Source organism: Ostrea edulis, chromosome 4 (assembly GCF_947568905.1).
Source record: "Ostrea edulis chromosome 4, xbOstEdul1.1, whole genome shotgun sequence".
In the NCBI taxonomy this organism is placed as follows: domain Eukaryota; kingdom Metazoa; phylum Mollusca; class Bivalvia; order Ostreida; family Ostreidae; genus Ostrea; species Ostrea edulis.
Window position 1 is genome coordinate 43353659 of NC_079167.1, and position 19003 is coordinate 43372661.

General features: G+C 34.1%; 2 protein-coding genes across 5 annotated transcripts in view; one reads left to right on the forward strand and one right to left on the reverse strand.

Annotated features, from left to right (window-relative positions):
* LOC125670933 (R-spondin-3-like) overlaps positions 1–5341 on the forward strand; it is a 35257-nt gene extending 29916 nt beyond the window's left edge. Inside the window, exons 4-5 of one of the 2 annotated variants that reach the window (XM_048906380.2) lie at positions 660–845; positions 4486–5341. In XM_048906380.2, coding sequence (XP_048762337.1) covers positions 660–845; positions 4486–4766 — 467 coding nt within the window. In that variant the 3' untranslated portion in view covers positions 4767–5341. The remainder of the gene's footprint in view (positions 1–659; positions 846–4485) is intronic. The other variant, XM_048906381.2, reaches the window with a different exon arrangement.
* Positions 5342–8157: 2816 nt separating this feature from the next.
* LOC125671722 (IQ motif and ankyrin repeat domain-containing protein 1-like) lies at positions 8158–18318 on the reverse strand. Of its 3 annotated transcripts, XM_056162711.1 has the most exons (15): positions 18073–18318; positions 17288–17499; positions 16348–16512; positions 15494–15623; positions 14940–15064; positions 14348–14410; positions 12990–13129; positions 12717–12771; positions 12473–12565; positions 12232–12309; positions 11970–12084; positions 11766–11862; positions 9292–9426; positions 8729–8857; positions 8158–8625 (listed from the first exon to the last, which is right to left on the reverse strand). In XM_056162711.1, the coding sequence occupies exons 1-15, from the start codon at positions 18188–18190 to the stop codon at positions 8460–8462; spliced, it is 1821 nt and encodes a 606-aa protein (XP_056018686.1). In that variant the 5' UTR covers positions 18191–18318; the 3' UTR covers positions 8158–8459. The 3 variants fall into 3 exon arrangements, 2 of the variants coding, with proteins under 2 accessions (XP_056018686.1, XP_048763546.2); XM_048907589.2 differs by lacking the exon at positions 12232–12309 and having other exon boundaries at positions 18073–18298; XR_008802425.1 differs by lacking the exon at positions 8158–8625 and having other exon boundaries at positions 8819–8857; positions 9205–9426; positions 18073–18272.
* Positions 18319–19003: the final 685 nt, after the last annotated feature.

The window sequence follows — 19003 nt, forward strand, 5'->3', positions numbered from 1 at the left end:
ATATATACATGTATAGCACACTATAAGAATTAACATAAACTAAGTGTTATATATATACATGTATAGCACACTATAAGAATTAGCATAAACTAAGTGTTATATATACACGTATAGCACACTATAAAAATTAGCATAAACTAAGTGTTACATGTATATATATATATATACATGTATAGCACACTTTGATGAAAATTATAGAGCTATCGTTCAGAATTTAACAGAGAACACTGATTTTGAATGGATTTATGGATTTTAAAATCTCTTCAGCTGAATTGTTCCAGAACTTGAAAATCCGAACTTAATATGAATGTATATTACTGATTAATTTTGCATTCCATAAACTTTTAAGGAATCTAAAGTTATAAATCATTTGAAAATGAAACAGAAACATAAACAACTACACTTAGGAAATATTGAGGAGAGTCGTGTTGATTAGCGCCGTATGTGTACTATTTTAGCGGATTTAAAATTTGATGCACTCGGAGCTGTTGCACTAATGAGCGTAATCATAAATTAATTCTCCTGTGTATGATAATAGAATATAGAATATCATTTTTAGCGCAACTGTAAATTAGCGCTCATGCTTCACCACCAAAGTCGCTAAAATTTGAATCCCGCTAAAACAAGTACACACACAGTAATTTACGTTTATATTTCAGTCGATTGTATGACTGGTCCTTGGGCGATGTGGAGCCCCTGTACGAGGAATGGGCAGAATTGTGGGTATCGGTATGGTATGATTACCCGAACCCGCGACGTCCTGGAGAGCCCCTCTTCCAACGGGGCCAGGTGTCCAAATCTCATAGAAAGTCGATGTTGTCTCATGGAAATGAGACGGTGTGTTGGTAAGTGTGAGCGGAATATAGGAAGTGGTAAATCTATCAGTCTGTGACGAGTTGGATAACAAATGTATAGAATCGAAACGTACGAGCGTTTCAAATGCATGCATCATCACTAAATAGCTGAAAAATTGTGCACTCTTTATTACACCATGATTGATGATAAATATTAAGTTTCAAGGTATTTAGTATTGCAGAAGTTTTAGCGAGGATTTAATTTTGACATTATTGGCGAGAGTGATGAGATCGCAAAATTGAATATCGCTAACAATGTATTATATATCGGAGATAATTTAGTTACCTTTCCTGGAATTATAAAGTCGCTAAAATTAGTTCTCGCTAAATACATATGTCCATATTAATGGGAAAATCACTAAATTTGTGTCTCGCTAAATGTGCAATTTAGTACGGTTTGTCGAAGATATTTGGCGATGGAATGGGCGTGAACTTCTGGTGTTGTATGCCCTCTCATCAGGGATTATCGGTCACATTGTGTCTATTTGTTTTTCTGTCTGAAACTTTAACCTTGCTCTTAACTTTTGATCGGTGAGCGATTGGGATCTTAATTTTCACTTGTGCGTTCCTCATGACACTACCATATTGTTTGGTGCCGAAGTTTTTAAAATAGTGACCTTGACTTTGAAGTTTGACCTTCTTCTTAGAAAAACTAATCTTGACAATATTTCATGAACTGCATAAGGTAGGATTTCATATTTTGTGTTTAAAAATTAATTCCCCATAAAAGACCTGTCATTTGATACTTTGATTTTTGACCTTGTGACTTTTACCTTGGAGTTTGACCAAAATTTCAAAACCTTGCTTATATAACTTTTGAATGGTGAGTGATAGGCTCTCATGTTTGATATGTGCATTCCTTTTGACAAGATATTTCTTTTGGTGTACCAAAGGTTTTGACCATGTGACCTTGACCTTGCATGTATCTTTGTTGCCATCAGGGGTGTAGTGTTTCGCAAGCAAATCTTGTTTTAGTTTGACACCGCACCCGTAAATACAAGCTAAGATTACACGCTACAGCCGTAAATACAAGCCAAGATTACACGCTACATTGAAGAGAAAATCTATAGAATTTTTTCGGCAAGATCGTAAATTTAAAGTGCTGTGTTCCGACGTTACTAAAATCTATTTTGTGCAATATGAATACAGTTTTTATAATCATACGTGTTTGTTAGATATTAAAATCACTAATACATACAATTAGCATCAAACTTTTCAATTCTAGATTGAACTTTCGTTGTAGAAAATTCCATATCTCCTGTTTTACTATGTTGCTTTTGTTTTGCTATGGGTCATAGGAATTAAAGTGGCAATACAAATATACCTTTAAAACTGAGGTCCCATGTCGCGACAGGAATTGGCACGTTGAAGAACCCTCACTGCTACGATCCTTGGCGTTAAGCATAGGTCTAAATTTGTGGTACTTCACCCACAACTGGTGACGTCACAATATGACTGAAAAATTCTCGACGGCACGTGAAACAAACAACTAAACCAACCAAACAAATGTTGTCTTCCTTATTTTGAGCGCGCGCGCGCGTGTGTGTGTGTGTGTGTGGGGGGGGGGGGGGTGGGTGGGTGGGGGGGGGGGGGGGGGGTAGAGTGTTGAAACAAAACATGGTGCTCATGTGTAAGAAAATAAAACACAATTAATCCAAAACGTCACAGATTGATAATTTACCTGTATATATAAATATATGGTACATTTCAAAATAACGAATGCTGTCTTACTTATATATTTCAAAAAGTTTTGTACTTTGCATGCTCATTCAATGCTTATCAACACGTGAAATCTGTATGTGTAGTTTTTTTTCTCTCAGTATATTAACATTTTATGTAAATGCTCTGAATTACTCTAACATTTTCCATACTTCAGTATATTAGAAATTTTTAGAATCTTATACTTTCTTCTTCTTATTTTCTAATTGTATACACAGTGCGTACATGTATTTAGTTAGATAATAATTTCTAGATTTGAAAATCATAGAATCTAACTTTTATCGATACTGAATTAAAAAAAAACCAACACTTTTGGCATGACAAAGTTGTATAATTGCTGAACAGTTTTTTAAAGGATTAATTTTCATAAATAGACAGTTGTCGTACTGAACCAATTAATATACTTAGAGCTATACAGTCTTCTTATCAATGTTCATTGGCATATATTACTTTGAGCTCACCTGAGGCGTAGTCTATAGAATCTCATCCAACATGAGCGTTGTGGCCCACAGACCTCTTGTTTTGGTCGACCGTCTCTTAGCGGGTCCGTAATTCAGACCATTGTCCTAATTTTCTTTCCCATTTCTACAAATATCATTCTGATTAGAATTTGTATAGGTATATAAATGACAGTAGATTTTAGTTACGGGGTGGAGATGTTTGCTTGAAAAAAAAACCCCTATTAATTAATAATTGCTAAATGATGTCGATATTGTGACATGCTATTTACATGCTTGCTCTCTGTGTACAGGGTAGAAACGATTTCGTTCCTGTAAATTTCTTTGAAATTGAAGGATATAGTAAATTGATGATTTTTATACAAAAATCAACATGTTTCTCATTAACATCTGCCAACCATTCACAGTCAATTGCTGATTTCATTCAAAAAAGTTTTTTTTTTCGCCTGTAAATTATGCAGCAATTTGCAACAAATTTATTACACGTTCGATGAAGTTACATTTTAGAAGCCGCTCTTGTGACGTCAGCGAGCTCTGGTTGTGTGTATGTACCGCTTCAAACATATTTTTAGTGTTGCTTTCGTCTTTTATAAATCCTTCATCTGATGAACACGAGATAGCGATTAACGAACCTTAGAAAGCTCGGATCGAACAATTACTCGCCAATTGGCCATTAATCCCCGGCTTGATGCATGTTTCAGATGTTGCACACTCTTTTCATTTCCCCTTGTTATGTTATACCGTGGCATGGAATAATTAAAACATCTTTCATTGATGAATTCCACATGCATATCTTGAATATCCATCTTTTAAAAATAAATTGCCAATATACCTTTTTATAATTACTGTTTTATATATAACATGCTAAGTTCTAATATATATATATATATATATATATATATATATATATATATATATATATATATAACCTGGGATGTTGAGTGCTGCTGGTATTTATCGTGCATTACTTATAGCCAATGTAGGCGGGGGTTTTACACAATGAAGCTCTACAAGCACCACAGCTAAATGAAATGAGTTGTGAACGTTTATCAATTTTGTTTTAAGGAAAAGTGTTCACTTATTTTCAAAGTTGTCGATTTTGAATTTAGAGTACGTTTTTAATACGGTAACAGGAACCGCTCCAGTTCACGATGTAGAGCTCTTTTGTAAAGTCGACGTCACATTGGTGTTTTCGTGCCTGTAATCCTCAATGCATGTGAATAGTGTTTTACCATGACCTTGATGTTAGTGAATCAAAGTAGATTTGATGTAGACATGATAGTCCGAGTGGTGGCGCTGCTTCAACGCGCTATGTAGTGACCCCTCGTTTTTCCTGAAAAAGAAATCAGACAAAAGTAGTCAAGTAGTCTTCCCTTCCTGCCTGCCGCATGCTTCGTCCTGTGTGAATCTCTGCAGTTCAGCGAATGAGACCCACTTCATGTCTATACTTCCAGATCTAACTTACAATAATTCTGATCTCATCCCCGAGAAAAAGAAAAATCGTCTGCAAAAACACAGGAAAAAGAGGCGAAAAAAGAAACGAAGGAGGCATCGGAAAAGAAACCAGAAACGGAGACGAAGACCCAAAGATAGAAGGAGAAAGCGAAAAAAGTTTAAAAAACATAAAAAGTCTAGACTTAGAATTCGTAAAAAGAAACTGCAGATATACAAAGAGGCTTGGAAGCATTTTTGTCGAAGGGACGTTGTATATTTTCATATCAATAGCATTCTGTAAAAGCAGGCAATGTTCCAAGCTGGGGGTAGTCATGACCCTATTATTATATATTACGCAGGTTCTGATTTTACCACGTCCATCATTGACAACGTGGAAACATCCGAAATTGCTTCAAGCACAGTTCTCCAGTGTTCAAACGAGCACAACTAAGGGAGACACCCGCTGAACCAATGCAAAAGTATCTTATTGGCTGGATCAAGTCAAGTGACAAAGTATCTTATTGGCTGGATCAAGTCAAGTGACAAAGTATCTTATTAGCTGGATCAAGTCAAGTGACAAAGTATTTTATTGGCTGGAGCAAGTCAAGTGACAAAGTATCTTATTGGCTGGATCAAGTCAAGTGACAGTATTTTATTGGCTGGATCAAGTCAAGTGACTTAGATAAGCACTGCTTGTTGTGCAAATAAAATTTGAAGAAGATTGACTTTAATGAAGTATGAATAAAGAAGTGAAAGCTCTTTGATTTCCACTATATGTATAGTTGTTTTTTAAATGTTTTTTGTATATACATGTTTGTCATAATAAATTTGTTTTTATATGTCTTCATTGAATTTGAATAAAAATCTGAAAATGTCGATTTGTTGACTCAGACTTGGTACAGAAACAATTAGCATATATGTACTTAGTATATACAAACACATTCAACAGACAACCGACAAACAGATTATACCAAATCAAACAATTTAGACGGTCGATAAGATTACTACAGGTCACAGCCATTTCCTGTTGATAGAAATAGTGCACCAAAGCTGCAGCGCTATGCAGAAATTCGTCCATCTCAAGGTAGCTTTTTAGCACATCACGGTTAACCGTTAAAACGTCCATTCAAAATACGAATAACAATGATAACATCGAACAAAAAATTCCACGATTTGTCAGCAGGGGTTGAAGTACGAAAGTCGGAGAGTGAAGCCACACCTACTTTGCATCAGGTAACTTTGAGACAGCAGATTGATACATATAATCTATGACATGTCAAGTCTTGCAATACTTAATCTTTTCCCTTTGCGTTGTATATATTTATATTGTCCATTCATATTGTACAAGTATTCCTTTGTATTGTATATTTTACATTTATATTGTATACTTTTTCATTTGTATTGTAAACATTTTCATTTTTATTGTTTATTTTATTCTTATTTGTTACGAAGGATTTCATTGGCTAAGTTTTAGCTCGTATCGGAATGAAAACAAGCAAGATATTCCGGATGCTGTAACTACAAGATAAATTGGTCCTCAAATTTCCGTGCAGGACTAGTTAAACGTGAGTATGGTAAGTTCAGTAGAATCTACACATGGCTTGATAATCGAACCATGGTTTAATTAAACCAACCCCTTTTAACAAATCAAAATAAACAATCTCTCGGATACAATACAAATGAAAAATTATACAATGCAAATGAAAAGTTATACAATGCAAGTAAAATTATGCATTGCAAAACAAATTTACAATACTAATGGGGAAAAAATGACGGAAAGATAAAATATTGCAACATTTGACAAGGCATAATAATCTTAGTTCGTTTTGCAAAATATTAGAAGCGTCTCCGAAATGATATTTAAAAATACGACTCCGAAAATTTGAGACTTGTATATCAATCTGAATTACCTGATAGATGTATCTTACCAACCCCAAGTCACGTGGTTTGTGTAATATTCTGTGTGCATAATCAACAGTTTATATGCATAATCAAAATACTACTATTGATAAATAAAATAAATAAATCATGAAATGAAATACAGGAGTTTATTGAATTATTGATAGCATTAATAATTCTGCTGAATTAATGCGCGCAATAGTTGAATTACTGCTCTCTTTATAGAAGCGCGTTACAATTCAATCAATGTGCGCATCAATTCAATTAATGCGCGCAATAATTGAATTATTGCTCTCTTTAAATAATGATATCATTAATTCAATGACCTACATTTTTGCAGTTACTCCCCTTGCACCAGGAGTTGGGGGCGTGCTTACCATTGCGGACCTACGCTTCAGATAAATAGTATTAACAAACAGTGTATAGTAAAGTTTACGTTACCAAATTCTTTATTATGCAGAGTTTTAACAGGTTGTGGTATATCTATAATAAAAAGAATGTAAAATAGTTTCTTCGATTTTATGGAGAATTTGAAAATGTGCATTTTTGTCAAATTGTAGGGTTGGGAAAGGAAGCGAGTTACATCCGTATTCATATATTAATGTTTATTTATGTCCAAGTTGTAATACAATTAATCAAAGAATTTCAGAAATAATCTGTTAAAACACAGGAACAGATATCCGGAAATATAAGCACGATGAGAGCATGTGATATAATCAGACACGAGGCATTATTTTTCAAAAAGCAGGATTCGAAGATTGAGTTGACTTTACAATATGTCTGAAAATTCTTGCCAACCGAAATAAAACAAACCCAAGCCTGTAAATCCTAAATCGTGGGGGGAAGGAAACAAGGGCTGATCCTTCAGTTTAATTCATCCATTTTTTTTTTTTTTTTTACATTTTCACTACAATTCACTACTACTACTTTTGGATAGCGTCATGATTGATTGCCCTTTGCGCGCCGCCAATCTATGGTGCGTGCCAGGCCTTCTGTGCTTGCACAATCGGAAGGTCTCGGGAACCAGGCCAGGACCGCGATGTGCCGCGCGCCTCCTGTATTCAAGGAGAAATAACTCGCGCTGCATTGTGAAAAATGTATCCCATTGATGCACGCAAAAAATCCTCCTTCTAATTTGAGATTTCTTCAATTCAGCATTTTCACAATGGCATGAAATAATTGTCTTTTAAAATTTAACTGTTGCTCTCTTTAAAAAGAATTGATGCTCGCATTAATTTCTTACACCATATTGTCGTAAATAATTAAATATATCTTCCAACTGAATTAAATGTAATTGTGACGAAAGTGAAATTTAATGTGTATGCATAAGATCTCCACACTCCTACGTTAAGGCATTGTAGAGAGATTGATTTATTGAATATTGAGACTCTCGAGAATATTTCACTCATATGGAGACGTCACCATTGCCGGTGAAGGGCTGCAAAATTTAGGCTTATGCTCGGCGCTTACGGCCTTTGAGCAGGGAAGGATCTTTATCATGCCAAACCTGCTGTGACACGGGACCTAGCTTTTTGCAGTCTCATCCGAAGGACCGTCCCATTTAGTAGCCTCTTACGACAAGCAAGGGGTACTGAGGACCTATTCTAACCCATCATCGCCAACCACGGTTTTGAGTCCAAACGCGCTCCATCAAGTCAATCACAAGTGAAAGCAATGCTGATATTTTTATTTAAAAGGAAGTCAGCCATTATGATGATGTAGTATTCCTCCTTAATAAAAGTCACTTTTAGATTCTGAAGACAAGAACACCGACATGCAACAACAAAGGTAAAAATATTACATAGCTGTGTTTTATTTCAATCTTATTGGAACGGTCATTGGTTAAAGATAATGTTGAAGACATGGATTATTACTGAACTTGATGTACACGGTGTATATCTTTTCATATATACATATTCCGACAATTTTACAGCTGTCAATCATTCACACATGTCATGTAAATTACAGAAAACCCAACACAAAAATAAGAGAACAGAACAATGAAATTTAAAATGCACGTCAGAATGATACACCTCCAGGTATAAATACACACAACCCTGCATTCAAAGGAACTCGGTACAGTGAATTCTTCGTTTTATGTAGGTACGTAAATTCTGATTGTATAACACGTATCTAATAAATAGTCTGGAGGATACGGGTTCTTTGTGATGATCCAGAATTTGAAATTTTGAGTTCTGAACAATGAGAATTTATTCTTCTCGTATTCTGGTCCGTCTCCTGCTTTTAGAAGTTTCAAGTAACTGAAATATAATGAAACGAAGAGTCAGCGTGTTGTATCATAAAATCGCCAAGCAAAAGAACGCCGTGAGTTTACATGGTTAATAGTAGTAAAATATAACTTACTTCTCTTCCTGCATTATGCTCTTGTCCATTATTTTGTCCATGAGACCTTTATCAATTTCATCAAATCTGTCACTGACTGTGTGAAACATATCCACCTCCATCATGTCCAGAACCAGGGGTTTTCCAAATCTATAAAAAGAAATAAAAACACTACAAAACTGCCATTCTGCATAATGAACAAAGAAATATCTAAAGTAGTCATGGGAATCTGTCGGTATTTCCCTCTGAACTTAAGGAGGAATAACTTATCTTCATAATGGCTGACTTCCTTTTGATATTAATATCAAGATTTGTATATTTCTTTTAAATAATTGCCTTAGCTGGTTAGCTCAGTAGGTTAGCATGTCGACTGCTTATCTATAGTTCGTTCAAGTCTATAAAGAATTTCGATCCTTTTCCCAGATTACTTTCTACCAACTTTTAACTGAATAAGGTAAATTCAAAGTTTTCAATTTCAAGATATTATTGTACATTACCTCCACTTTCCAGCCATATCAAATTTCTCTGGTGTGTTATTCCCCCTTAAGATCTCTTAGATAAGAAGAAAAAAATCATCTGGCTACCTGATAGCACCCAGAAGTGACAATCTGATTTTGTTGGCTTCCATTTCCTTAGGATTTAAGGAGTTGAGATAATTTGTATCTCTGTACCTCAGGAATGTAGCCGCCTGCGCACTTCTGTCAATGATCAGCGGCCATCTGGAAGAAGAGAGATAACTCTTACTATTAGTAGAAAAAAAAATATCAGATTTGATATTAAATTGTTTTAGAGCATAATAAGGAATATAACTTAGATTAAATCGATTACGTATAAGAAATGAAAATACATGCAGGCATGAACTGTGTTACACCAGCATAGGTCAAGAAATGTGTTAGCGCTATTCCAGCAAAAAACATAGGGGGGGGGGGGGGCAGTTGATAGTCAAGAAAAATGCGTTAGCGCTTAATAAAAAGTATGCTGGGGTGAAGCGTTGAAGATTATACCCTCATATATTTCAAAAATGAAATTCTATTTTTCATATTTTCATTCTACTTTCATTTCTGTCAGAAATTCCCAGTTGTTAAAACGGGTGGGATATGTCCCGGGACATATGTCCCGCGATGTCCGATATTGATATTCGCCGATTTAACGTTTTATGCTAGTTTTTCTTTAAATATCTTACTAAATGTGTTTTAAGACAACACCAAGTGTCTTCATTGTGAATTTGGTGTATGAAAATTCCCTAATTATTTAATAAATGACTTTTATTTATTCTTTTGGGTGTAAAAGTAGTCCCGAAAATTTTACGAAGAAAACGCATTTCCGGTTTTTGTTTCTGTTCATAATTAAAATAAAGTTTTAATGTGTTTTATTTGGCTGTTGATTTTGCTTGGATATTGTTTTATATCACAACAAAAAGATTTATTAAATATTCCACTTGTTATATGAATGCTCGTCCTTCTTTCTATGGGACATCGCTTCGATGGTTGATCCGATACGAAAGAGTGTAAAAATAAAACCGGAACAAAGTGACAGTTTGAACCCGTTTTATGAATAGCTAGGCAAGTGTTTTAAAGAGTACGTTTAGTAAGAAAGTTTGATTATAATTGGTATATTCAAAATATTATGAGTAATAATAGGTCAATAAATAATGAAAAGATATGTCTTGTTGAATATTCAGCTGTCCTCTCTATGGAATATATTTACATGTATCATTTTGAAGCGAATATGAATATAAATATTTGAAATTTTCTCTTCAATATCATTAAAAGTGTGTAAGGTAAATACTAAATTCTAGCATTGCTATTAATCAATATACATGGTTTTACTAATTATTGACATTAAATGAGAGCTGCTATCAAGATTAATGATCATCTAAAATAATTATTCAAATGCAGAAGCGCGCTCATGTTTTAACGATGAGAAGTAAATTGATAACCCTGTTTTACTTTGGTAGACAAAGGTTGGCGACCACCATTTCTCTAAATCAACCAAAATCAATTATAATGCAGATACACACATATGAAAATGGTGAGCATTGAAATTGAATGGCCAAATTCTTTAACGTCATTGGGTGCCGAATTTCCCCCCACCAATATTGAAAATTAAAATGTGTGAACAATATGCTTGTTGATTTTCCAGTTATATGTAGCAAGAACTGGACAACGTAATTAAATTAGACATTCTTTCCATGTCTTATTAACTTACGGCCAACAACCGCCATGCAATAGCTGTTCAATTATTGATCCTTCCACGATATTATATATAAATTACATTACATTTAACTTCTATGAAATACATGTACATTAGCATTGTTGCTAGATTATTTTGAGTTTGTAACGAAGTGATATATTATATTATAAATATTAATGATAAATACCGCCTTATTACCAGCCCGTACCTGAATGCGGATTTAATGTTTTCATCTCAGTCCGGTTTTTAAATTAATATCCCAATTAGCTGCGATGTCCCGAGGGAAAAATGGGTTTAAAAACCGATTATCAGATTAATTTGTTTAATCAGACAAAATAACTAGAAATAAGGGTGTCTTATGATTATCAACAGGACACAATACGTAAAGGTTATAAATGTTTTGTGCATAAACAAGGCGAAAACAAAAACCGGAAATGCGTTTTCTTCGTAAAATTTTCGGGACTACTTTTACACCCAAAAGAATAAATAAAAGTCATTTATCAAATAATTAGAGAATTTTCATACATCAAATTCATAATGAAGACACTTGGTGATTGTCTTAAAACACATTTAGTAAGATATTTAAAGAAAAACTAACATAAAACGTTAAATCGGCGAATATCAATATCGGACATCGCGGGACATATGTCCCGGGACATATGTCCCGGACTACATTTACACCCACCCGTTAAAACAGATGTACAGCGTACTATATTTAACAAGATTCATACGCACACGGTTCAATTCTGCATGGCATTCATGAGGAAATGACTACCATTACAGTTGGTAAAGATATCCAAGGCAAAAACATTTGAAATCTAAATATACATGTATAAAAATACAAATATACATATATCCAACATACTTCCCGGAGTCTTTGATCTTATTGCCAACATCTTTAAGAAGAACATCATCCAGCTCTTTGATCATAATCTGCAATCCTGGAAGATCCTCGCTGGCTTCTGAAAGACATATGCAAAAGATTTCCATCACCATGAACAGGAATTTTAAAGAGCAAAACCGAATTTTTCTCTTCCAAAAAGTCTAGATCCACCAACAAAATTCACACCTAAGCCTTCGTTCATCTGTTCGCGAAGCTTTAATTTGGCAATAGCTAGACCTTCTCTTGCTTTATCAAACTTCGACTTTAGCAGTTCAACTTCATCCTCCTCATCATGTATGGCCTGAATGAAAAAAAACCCCATTGGTATCCTTTTAAGCGTCATCTTTATAAAACATGAAAAGTGAAGATAACAAACAGTGATCAATCTCATCAATCCCATAAAGAATACAAAATTAAGAATAGGGCAAACATGGATCCCTGGACACACCAGAGGTGAGATCCGGTGCTTAGGAGGAGTAAGCATCATGCACCCCTGCTGACTGGCCACACCCACTGTGAGCCCTGTCTGGATCAGGTAAATGGAGTAATCCATAGTTGATTTTCAATTACAAGGAAAAAATATCTTTATCAATCTCAAAAGCAGTTAATTTCATTTAAACAAATATGAAGTAATAAACCTAACAACATATTTTCCGTGCATATCCTTCATGCTTATTAATGTTGAATACCTGAAGAGTGAGCTCCGGTCTGTCAAACCCTGACCCTACTGCTGTGTCATGCTCCGTAATTCTTTTGTTTAATTCACAATACGCATGGGATAACTGCAAAGTTCAGTCACATTATAATTATAGACAGCAGGTAAAGAAAGCGGGGGGAAATGTGTGACAGTATTTTGCTAAATGTGAATTTAAAATGCACTCAGAATGATAAAAAGAAAATTAAACATGATTTAAGATAGATTTTTCTACAAACCAATTTCTCAATTCTGTCATATTCCTCCTGAGCTGCCTGCACAGATCCTTCTAACCTGTAATTCAACAAAACACTCCTCAATTTGAGAAAATGTGCAAATTCTAATTCACAAACTCGTTATTTATATAGTATGCTTTATAATGTTCATTAGATATTCACTAAAATAGTCTGTTTTACCATGATCAAAGAAATAAACTGATAACAAGGACACAGGGGGATCATTTCTTCAACAATCTTCCCCAGAGAAAGGGGGAGTGAAATACAACAGCCTACTTAGTTGTTTCCGCCTCCCTCCTCATTTTCTGCTCTTCTTTCCTCTTTTCTTTCTCAGCCTCCAGTTTCTGCAGTAAGTTTTCAGTGTTTGTCACATCCCACTCGGCTAGAACCTCTTTTACTGCATCCACCGAGGACACCTAATATTTAAAGATAAACTGTCAGTATTCCTAACTTCTTCACAGAGCTAGACACCTAATATTTAAAGATAAACTGTCAGTATATCTAACTTCTTCACAGAGCTAGACACCTAATATTTAAAGATAAACTGTCAGTATATCTAACTTCTTCACAGAGCTAGACACCTAATATTTAAAGAATGACTCAGTAATTTTAACTTCCTCATCAAGGGCACATAATATTTAAATGTTAACTGTCAGTTAATAAATTGAAATTGAATGATAAATTGAAAAGAATGCATTTATAATGCTACAAACTTTTTTCAACAATGATGAAAACAAAAACTATATTTATGATTTTATAAGTAAAATCAATTTAATGAACCATATGGAATGCTATTTATTTCCATTAATTTCTCAAAGAAGTCCAAAAGAGTGAGGACATTTTATATAGAGCTATATATAAAGGGCCGGGATAATATAGTTCAACTTTCAATGAACACCATACATGCCATAGAAAATAATTTAAAAGTCAATTCTTCAAAGGAAAGTTTACAACCAAATGAAACCAAAATATACATATCACCCCAAGCATCCATTCTTTTTGTTTGTATCAAGTGTCTTTAAGTCAGAATATACTGTATGTAGATATATTATCAGTACCTGTATGTAGACATATTATCTGTATGTAGACATATTATCTGTATGTAGATATATTATCTGTATGTAGACATATTATCTGTATGTAGACATATTATCTGTATGTAGATATATTATCTGTATGTAGACATATTATCTGTATGTAGACATATTATCTGTATGTAGACATATTATCTGTATGTAGACATATTATCTGTATGTAGACATATTATCTGTATGTAGATATATTATCTGTATGTAGATATATTATCTGTATGTAGACATATTATCTGTATGTAGACATATTATCTGTATGTAGATATATTATCTGTATGTAGACATATTATCTGTATGTAGACATATTACCTGTATGTAGATATATTATCTGTATGTAGACATATTATCTGTATGTAGACATATTATCTGTATGTAGACATATTACCTGTATGTAGATATATTATCTGTATGTAGACATATTATCTGTATGTAGACATATTACCTGTATGTAGATATATTATCTGTATGTAGACATATTACCTGTATGTAGATATATTATCTGTATGTAGACATATTATCTGTATGTAGACATATTATCAGTACCTGTTCAGGATTCTGACCGTCTTCCGCAAAAATCCGAGGATCAGCACCATTTTGAAGCAACACCTGAAGTGATTAACAGTGACAATGTTAAATCTGCTTACTGTTGACAGGTGGTTGTTGTATTCAATTTACTGATCATACATTAATGAATGAAAATGAGGAAATATGCACGCCCAAAGGTCGTGTTTGGACTGAGCTTGATTGCAAAGTCTGTTTCCAAGCAGTACAGGTATATTCAAGTTAAAGTAGTCCCCTATCAGAAGTCTATGGTCAGTAAAAGTAGTCCCCAACCAGAAGTCTCTGGTCAGTTAAAGTAGTCCCCGATCAGAAGTCTTTGGTCAGTAAAAGTAGTCCCCAATCAGAAGTCTCTGGTCAGTAAAAGTAGTCCCCAACCAGAAGTCTCTGGTCAGTTAAAGTAGTCCCCGATCAGAAGTCTCTGGTCAGTAAAAGTAGTCCCTGATCAGAAGTCTCTGGTCAGTTAAAGTAGTCCCCGATCAGATGTCTATGGTCAGTGTGGTTTTTATGTCTCTTTAAGACAGTAGATTCTATAGGTAAAAATAACATATGATAAGTAAAGAAATCAGAATTTCACCTGGACAGCTTCTAAATGACCAGCGAAGGCTGCTCTGTATAGGGGAGTCCGCTTGAACTGTCCCTGTGTATTTGGATCAGCACCTTTGTCTAGAAGTAGTTGAAGAGTTTTGGGATCTCCTCCATCTGCAAAAAATTTAAATCTACTGCGTGATAAGAAGTTCATCGTGGATTATCCAGCGCACTGGTAGTTAGATTACGAAAAATCCCTGGACAACATCGTCCACGACATAATTGCCAGCTAAATTCACACAGGTGATAGTTATATTAGGAATACACATATCAACATGTCATGCTAGCTATGTCCCTGAAATGCCGCCATTTTGATATGAAATCCTTTAATTTCCCTATGACGGCCTTTGTAATTTTCTGATCTGTAGCTTTGACTTTGTTATTTTCAACTGCCCCTGGATGGGGCAACCCATAAACTCGTATGAAAACTTAATAATTAGCTATATAATTCACAGTTGTAACCTCTTATATTTGGTACATTTGATAAGGTCGACTTTTGGCTGACCCCACAAAGGGACATAACTTTTGGTGAAGTGAACTTACTGGCTGCCTCTGAGAGTGGCGTGTTGTTATTTGCATCCTCACACTCGATCACGTTCATCAGGTGCTTGTTACGGATGGCTGTTCCGACGGCATCTGTAGCAACACCCTTCTGATCATCCAAAGTTTTCACCTTAAAACACAAGTTTTATTTATTAGCTAGCTCATTTTTTTTTTTACTAGTTCATATGATTACCTAGTATGGAGCAGTTTAAGCATTAGAAGTTGCAAAGCAGTTTATCAAAAAATAAGTTTTTAAGAATAAAGTGTCCCAAACCAGGTTATATTTTATAGATTTCCCAAACCAGGTTATATTTTATAGATTTCCCAAACCAGGTTATATTTTATAGATGTCCCAAATCAGGTTATATTTTATAGATGGATAAAAATTAGCTTTTAAAAAAAATAATTCTTATACATGTATCAATATTGCTAGCACCATGATAAATTCATATTTTTGTGCTGATATACAACATTTATTTATAGAAATGATGTAATACACATGTATTAAATGACACATCGCATGTTTCCAAAGTATACAAAATTATAAGCATTTTGTCTTTCTTATGCTTATAGTAATTAATTCTAATAGTTAGTTCACCAAAATATTGCAATAATTAGATAATATTATCATACAGGCATCATCTGTTCACTCTTCTGGCATATTGCATGGGTTAAACACAGTCGATTATGTCAATCATTATTTCAACTTAAATCAATTTTAATCAAATGGATGGTAAATTAACATTATTTTAAAGTTGAATAAATGTAAATTACATTAATATTAATTAATGTTAATTACATCAACCTGAAATTACACAAACTGTGGTTTTGGTAAAAGAAATGTAGAAGCAGACCTCTTTGAGGATGTTTTCTATTTCTTCCACATCCCCCTCAAAAGCAGCCTCCAGCATTCTTTTCTTCCTTTTTGTCTCCTCTCTCTTTCTCCTTCTTTCTTCTTCCTCCTTCTGTCTCTCCTTTTCTGCTTTCTCCTGTTCCATTTTGACAAGTTGAAGAAATGCCTGTAATTAAAGTATTGGGAGCATTATATCATTAACATTTTGACAAGTTGAAGAAATGCCTGTAATTAAAGTATTGGGAGTATTATATCATTAACATTTTCGTTTTGACAAGTTGAAGAAATGCCGGTAAAGTATTGCATGGGAGTATTATATTTTCGTTTTGAACAAGTTGTAGAAATGTGTGTAATTAAAGTATTGGGAGCATTATATCATTAACATTTTTGTTTTCAAATAAAAGCGACAACCTTATGTTAAGGAGGTATGCTACATCGTTATAATGGCTGACTTCCTTTTAAACATGAATGAAAATATAAATACCAGCAATATTTGTATATATTGTTTTTTTTAACATATTTAACATCATTCAATGGATGGCAAGCCAGAGCTACAAATAGATGTTTTGAATTTACAATTGTATTTCCATGAACCTAATTATTGCTTCATGTTTCAAATAAATATATAGTTAAAAGATAAAAAGATCAAGTCCGGTATGCTTTTTATTTGATATTTATAATGAAAATAAGATTACGAGCATTAGTCTCTTTTTATGGCACATCTAGAAAATCTGTTCTACACCTTTTGCATTGTTCTCCTTAATTAATTACACCAGCTTGGCGTACTGCAAATCTATGTGAGAAGGTTAAAATTTTAATGTGGAGGGTTCCATAATGGACTTAGGAGAAACTAGCTGTAATAGAATATGACTGAAATATCACATTGATTGATATATCTTTCTGAAAACATCTTTTATTTCTCTACATTTTGTAAAACTAACCTCCTTTTCCAGTCTATCCATAAGTTCCTCATACTCTTCTTTATCTTTTTTCTTTTTTTCCAGCATTTTCTTTGCCCTATACTGTCTGTACTTGGTCTGTATCCTGAGAGCCGCATCGTCCTTTTCAGTCCAGACTTTTGCCTTTGGTTTGGGAGGATCAGCAGGTTTTCCTTTCCCTGCTGCAGGCGGTGCAGCCCCTTTCTTGGCACCACCTTGAGGTCAAAAGTAGAGATTATTGCTTAAATGGTTTAATCATTGTTGAAATTGACACTGCCCAGAAAAGGGGTCCATGATTGAAAACAAAAATTACACATCATGGTTGGTTCTTCGCTGGATACGCTGACCATAGAACCCTGACATTATCTCAGGATTGCTAACTTAGTGCTTTTATCACTGTTAACTTTGTCAATAATAAGGATTTTAGCTGTCATTGCCTGGATAAAATGGATGTTCTAAAAAGAACCTGCTCCTGTATTTGGAAGACGAATCTTATCTTTTCTCATATTTATTCTTATCAATTTTCAAAGCTTTCTTTCCAGCCATTATTAAGAAATCATATGTGATTTACATTGGCTCCCAGACTGTTAAATAAGAAATTATTTTAGATTTAATCTCGGAATACCGATTTTACCACAGTACTAAAGTTGAAATATTAACTTTTTTACTCTACTTACATGATAATGTTTAATGATTATTCGGACCATCCTCGGTCAATTCTGTAAATAAACTAGCATGCGACGGAAAAGAAAGAGCTGACGCGATTGGATCTATATGTTATATGTTACCTGGTGCTGGTGCTCCTTTCCTCGCCGCAGGCGTGGTGCCCCTCCCAGCAGCTGCTTTCGGTGCTGGTTTTGCAGGAGCTTTTGTCGGCTTAGCTGCCACAGGTTTTTTGGGTGGCATTCTGTATAATACAACAAAAAGCTTTGAGGTGTTTACATTTCAAAATCCTCCATTTGTAAACATCACAGGATCGCACTTGACGATTCTCAAAGAAGAGGAATTTTCATTGGTCAAAATAATTTTAAAAAACATCTCGTACATTTATTGAGTCGACTTTACGTATGCATATATATTATTTTCCCCCTTAGAAGATAAAGCCATAGTAGATTAAAACAAGACCATATTCGGAATTGAAATATATTTGTTTTCAATTTAGAAATGTTTCTGTTAAAGACGAACACTGATTTAAAACGCTTAAATGAGTACCCCATTTATCCAAAAAATTCTGCCGTTCTATCTGTATAAAGTTTTGCAAGAAGTATATACTGCATTCGCGATTTCATTCAGATTTTATTTTGAGGGATTTATGGAAAATGAAAATTCTGGCTGTATGATCATTACCCAAATTTAGAAAGAGTGAGGAATTAGTACACTGTTTTGACACGTATTGTAAACACACCACTGATTCATCCGACCAACGGAATTCCCAGGTGTGACAGACATTTAAATTTTGATCTACATTAGTATAATATTATATATATTTCGCAGATCATGTTAATCAATGGTTTCACAAAATAATCGGTCATGTCATACATAAGACTATACATGAATGAGTAATTAAAATAAATTAAGATTTATTTATTTTTTTGAATTTCCATTTTAAGTAGTAGTATACATGTAATATATATACGTAATGGCATGCATACGCACAGTTCAAGGTCTTTATAGATGAAATTATACTGAATGATTTAGAAAAGAAAATAATCTAATTCA

Bases quoted from the DNA above. Each gene is read 5' to 3' on its own strand.
- LOC125671722 (XM_056162711.1), bottom strand. From the start codon at position 18,190: ATGCCACCCAAAAAACCTGTGGCAGCTAAGCCGACAAAAGCTCCTGCA. The intron at 16,513-17,287 runs GTTAGTTTTACA...CTTTAATTACAG, and splicing joins TGGATAGACTGGAAAAGGAG to GCATTTCTTCAACTTGTCAA. The intron at 9,427-11,765 runs GTATGTTGGATA...CTCTTCTTCCAG, and splicing joins AAGATCAAAGACTCCGGGAA to ATGGCCGCTGATCATTGACA.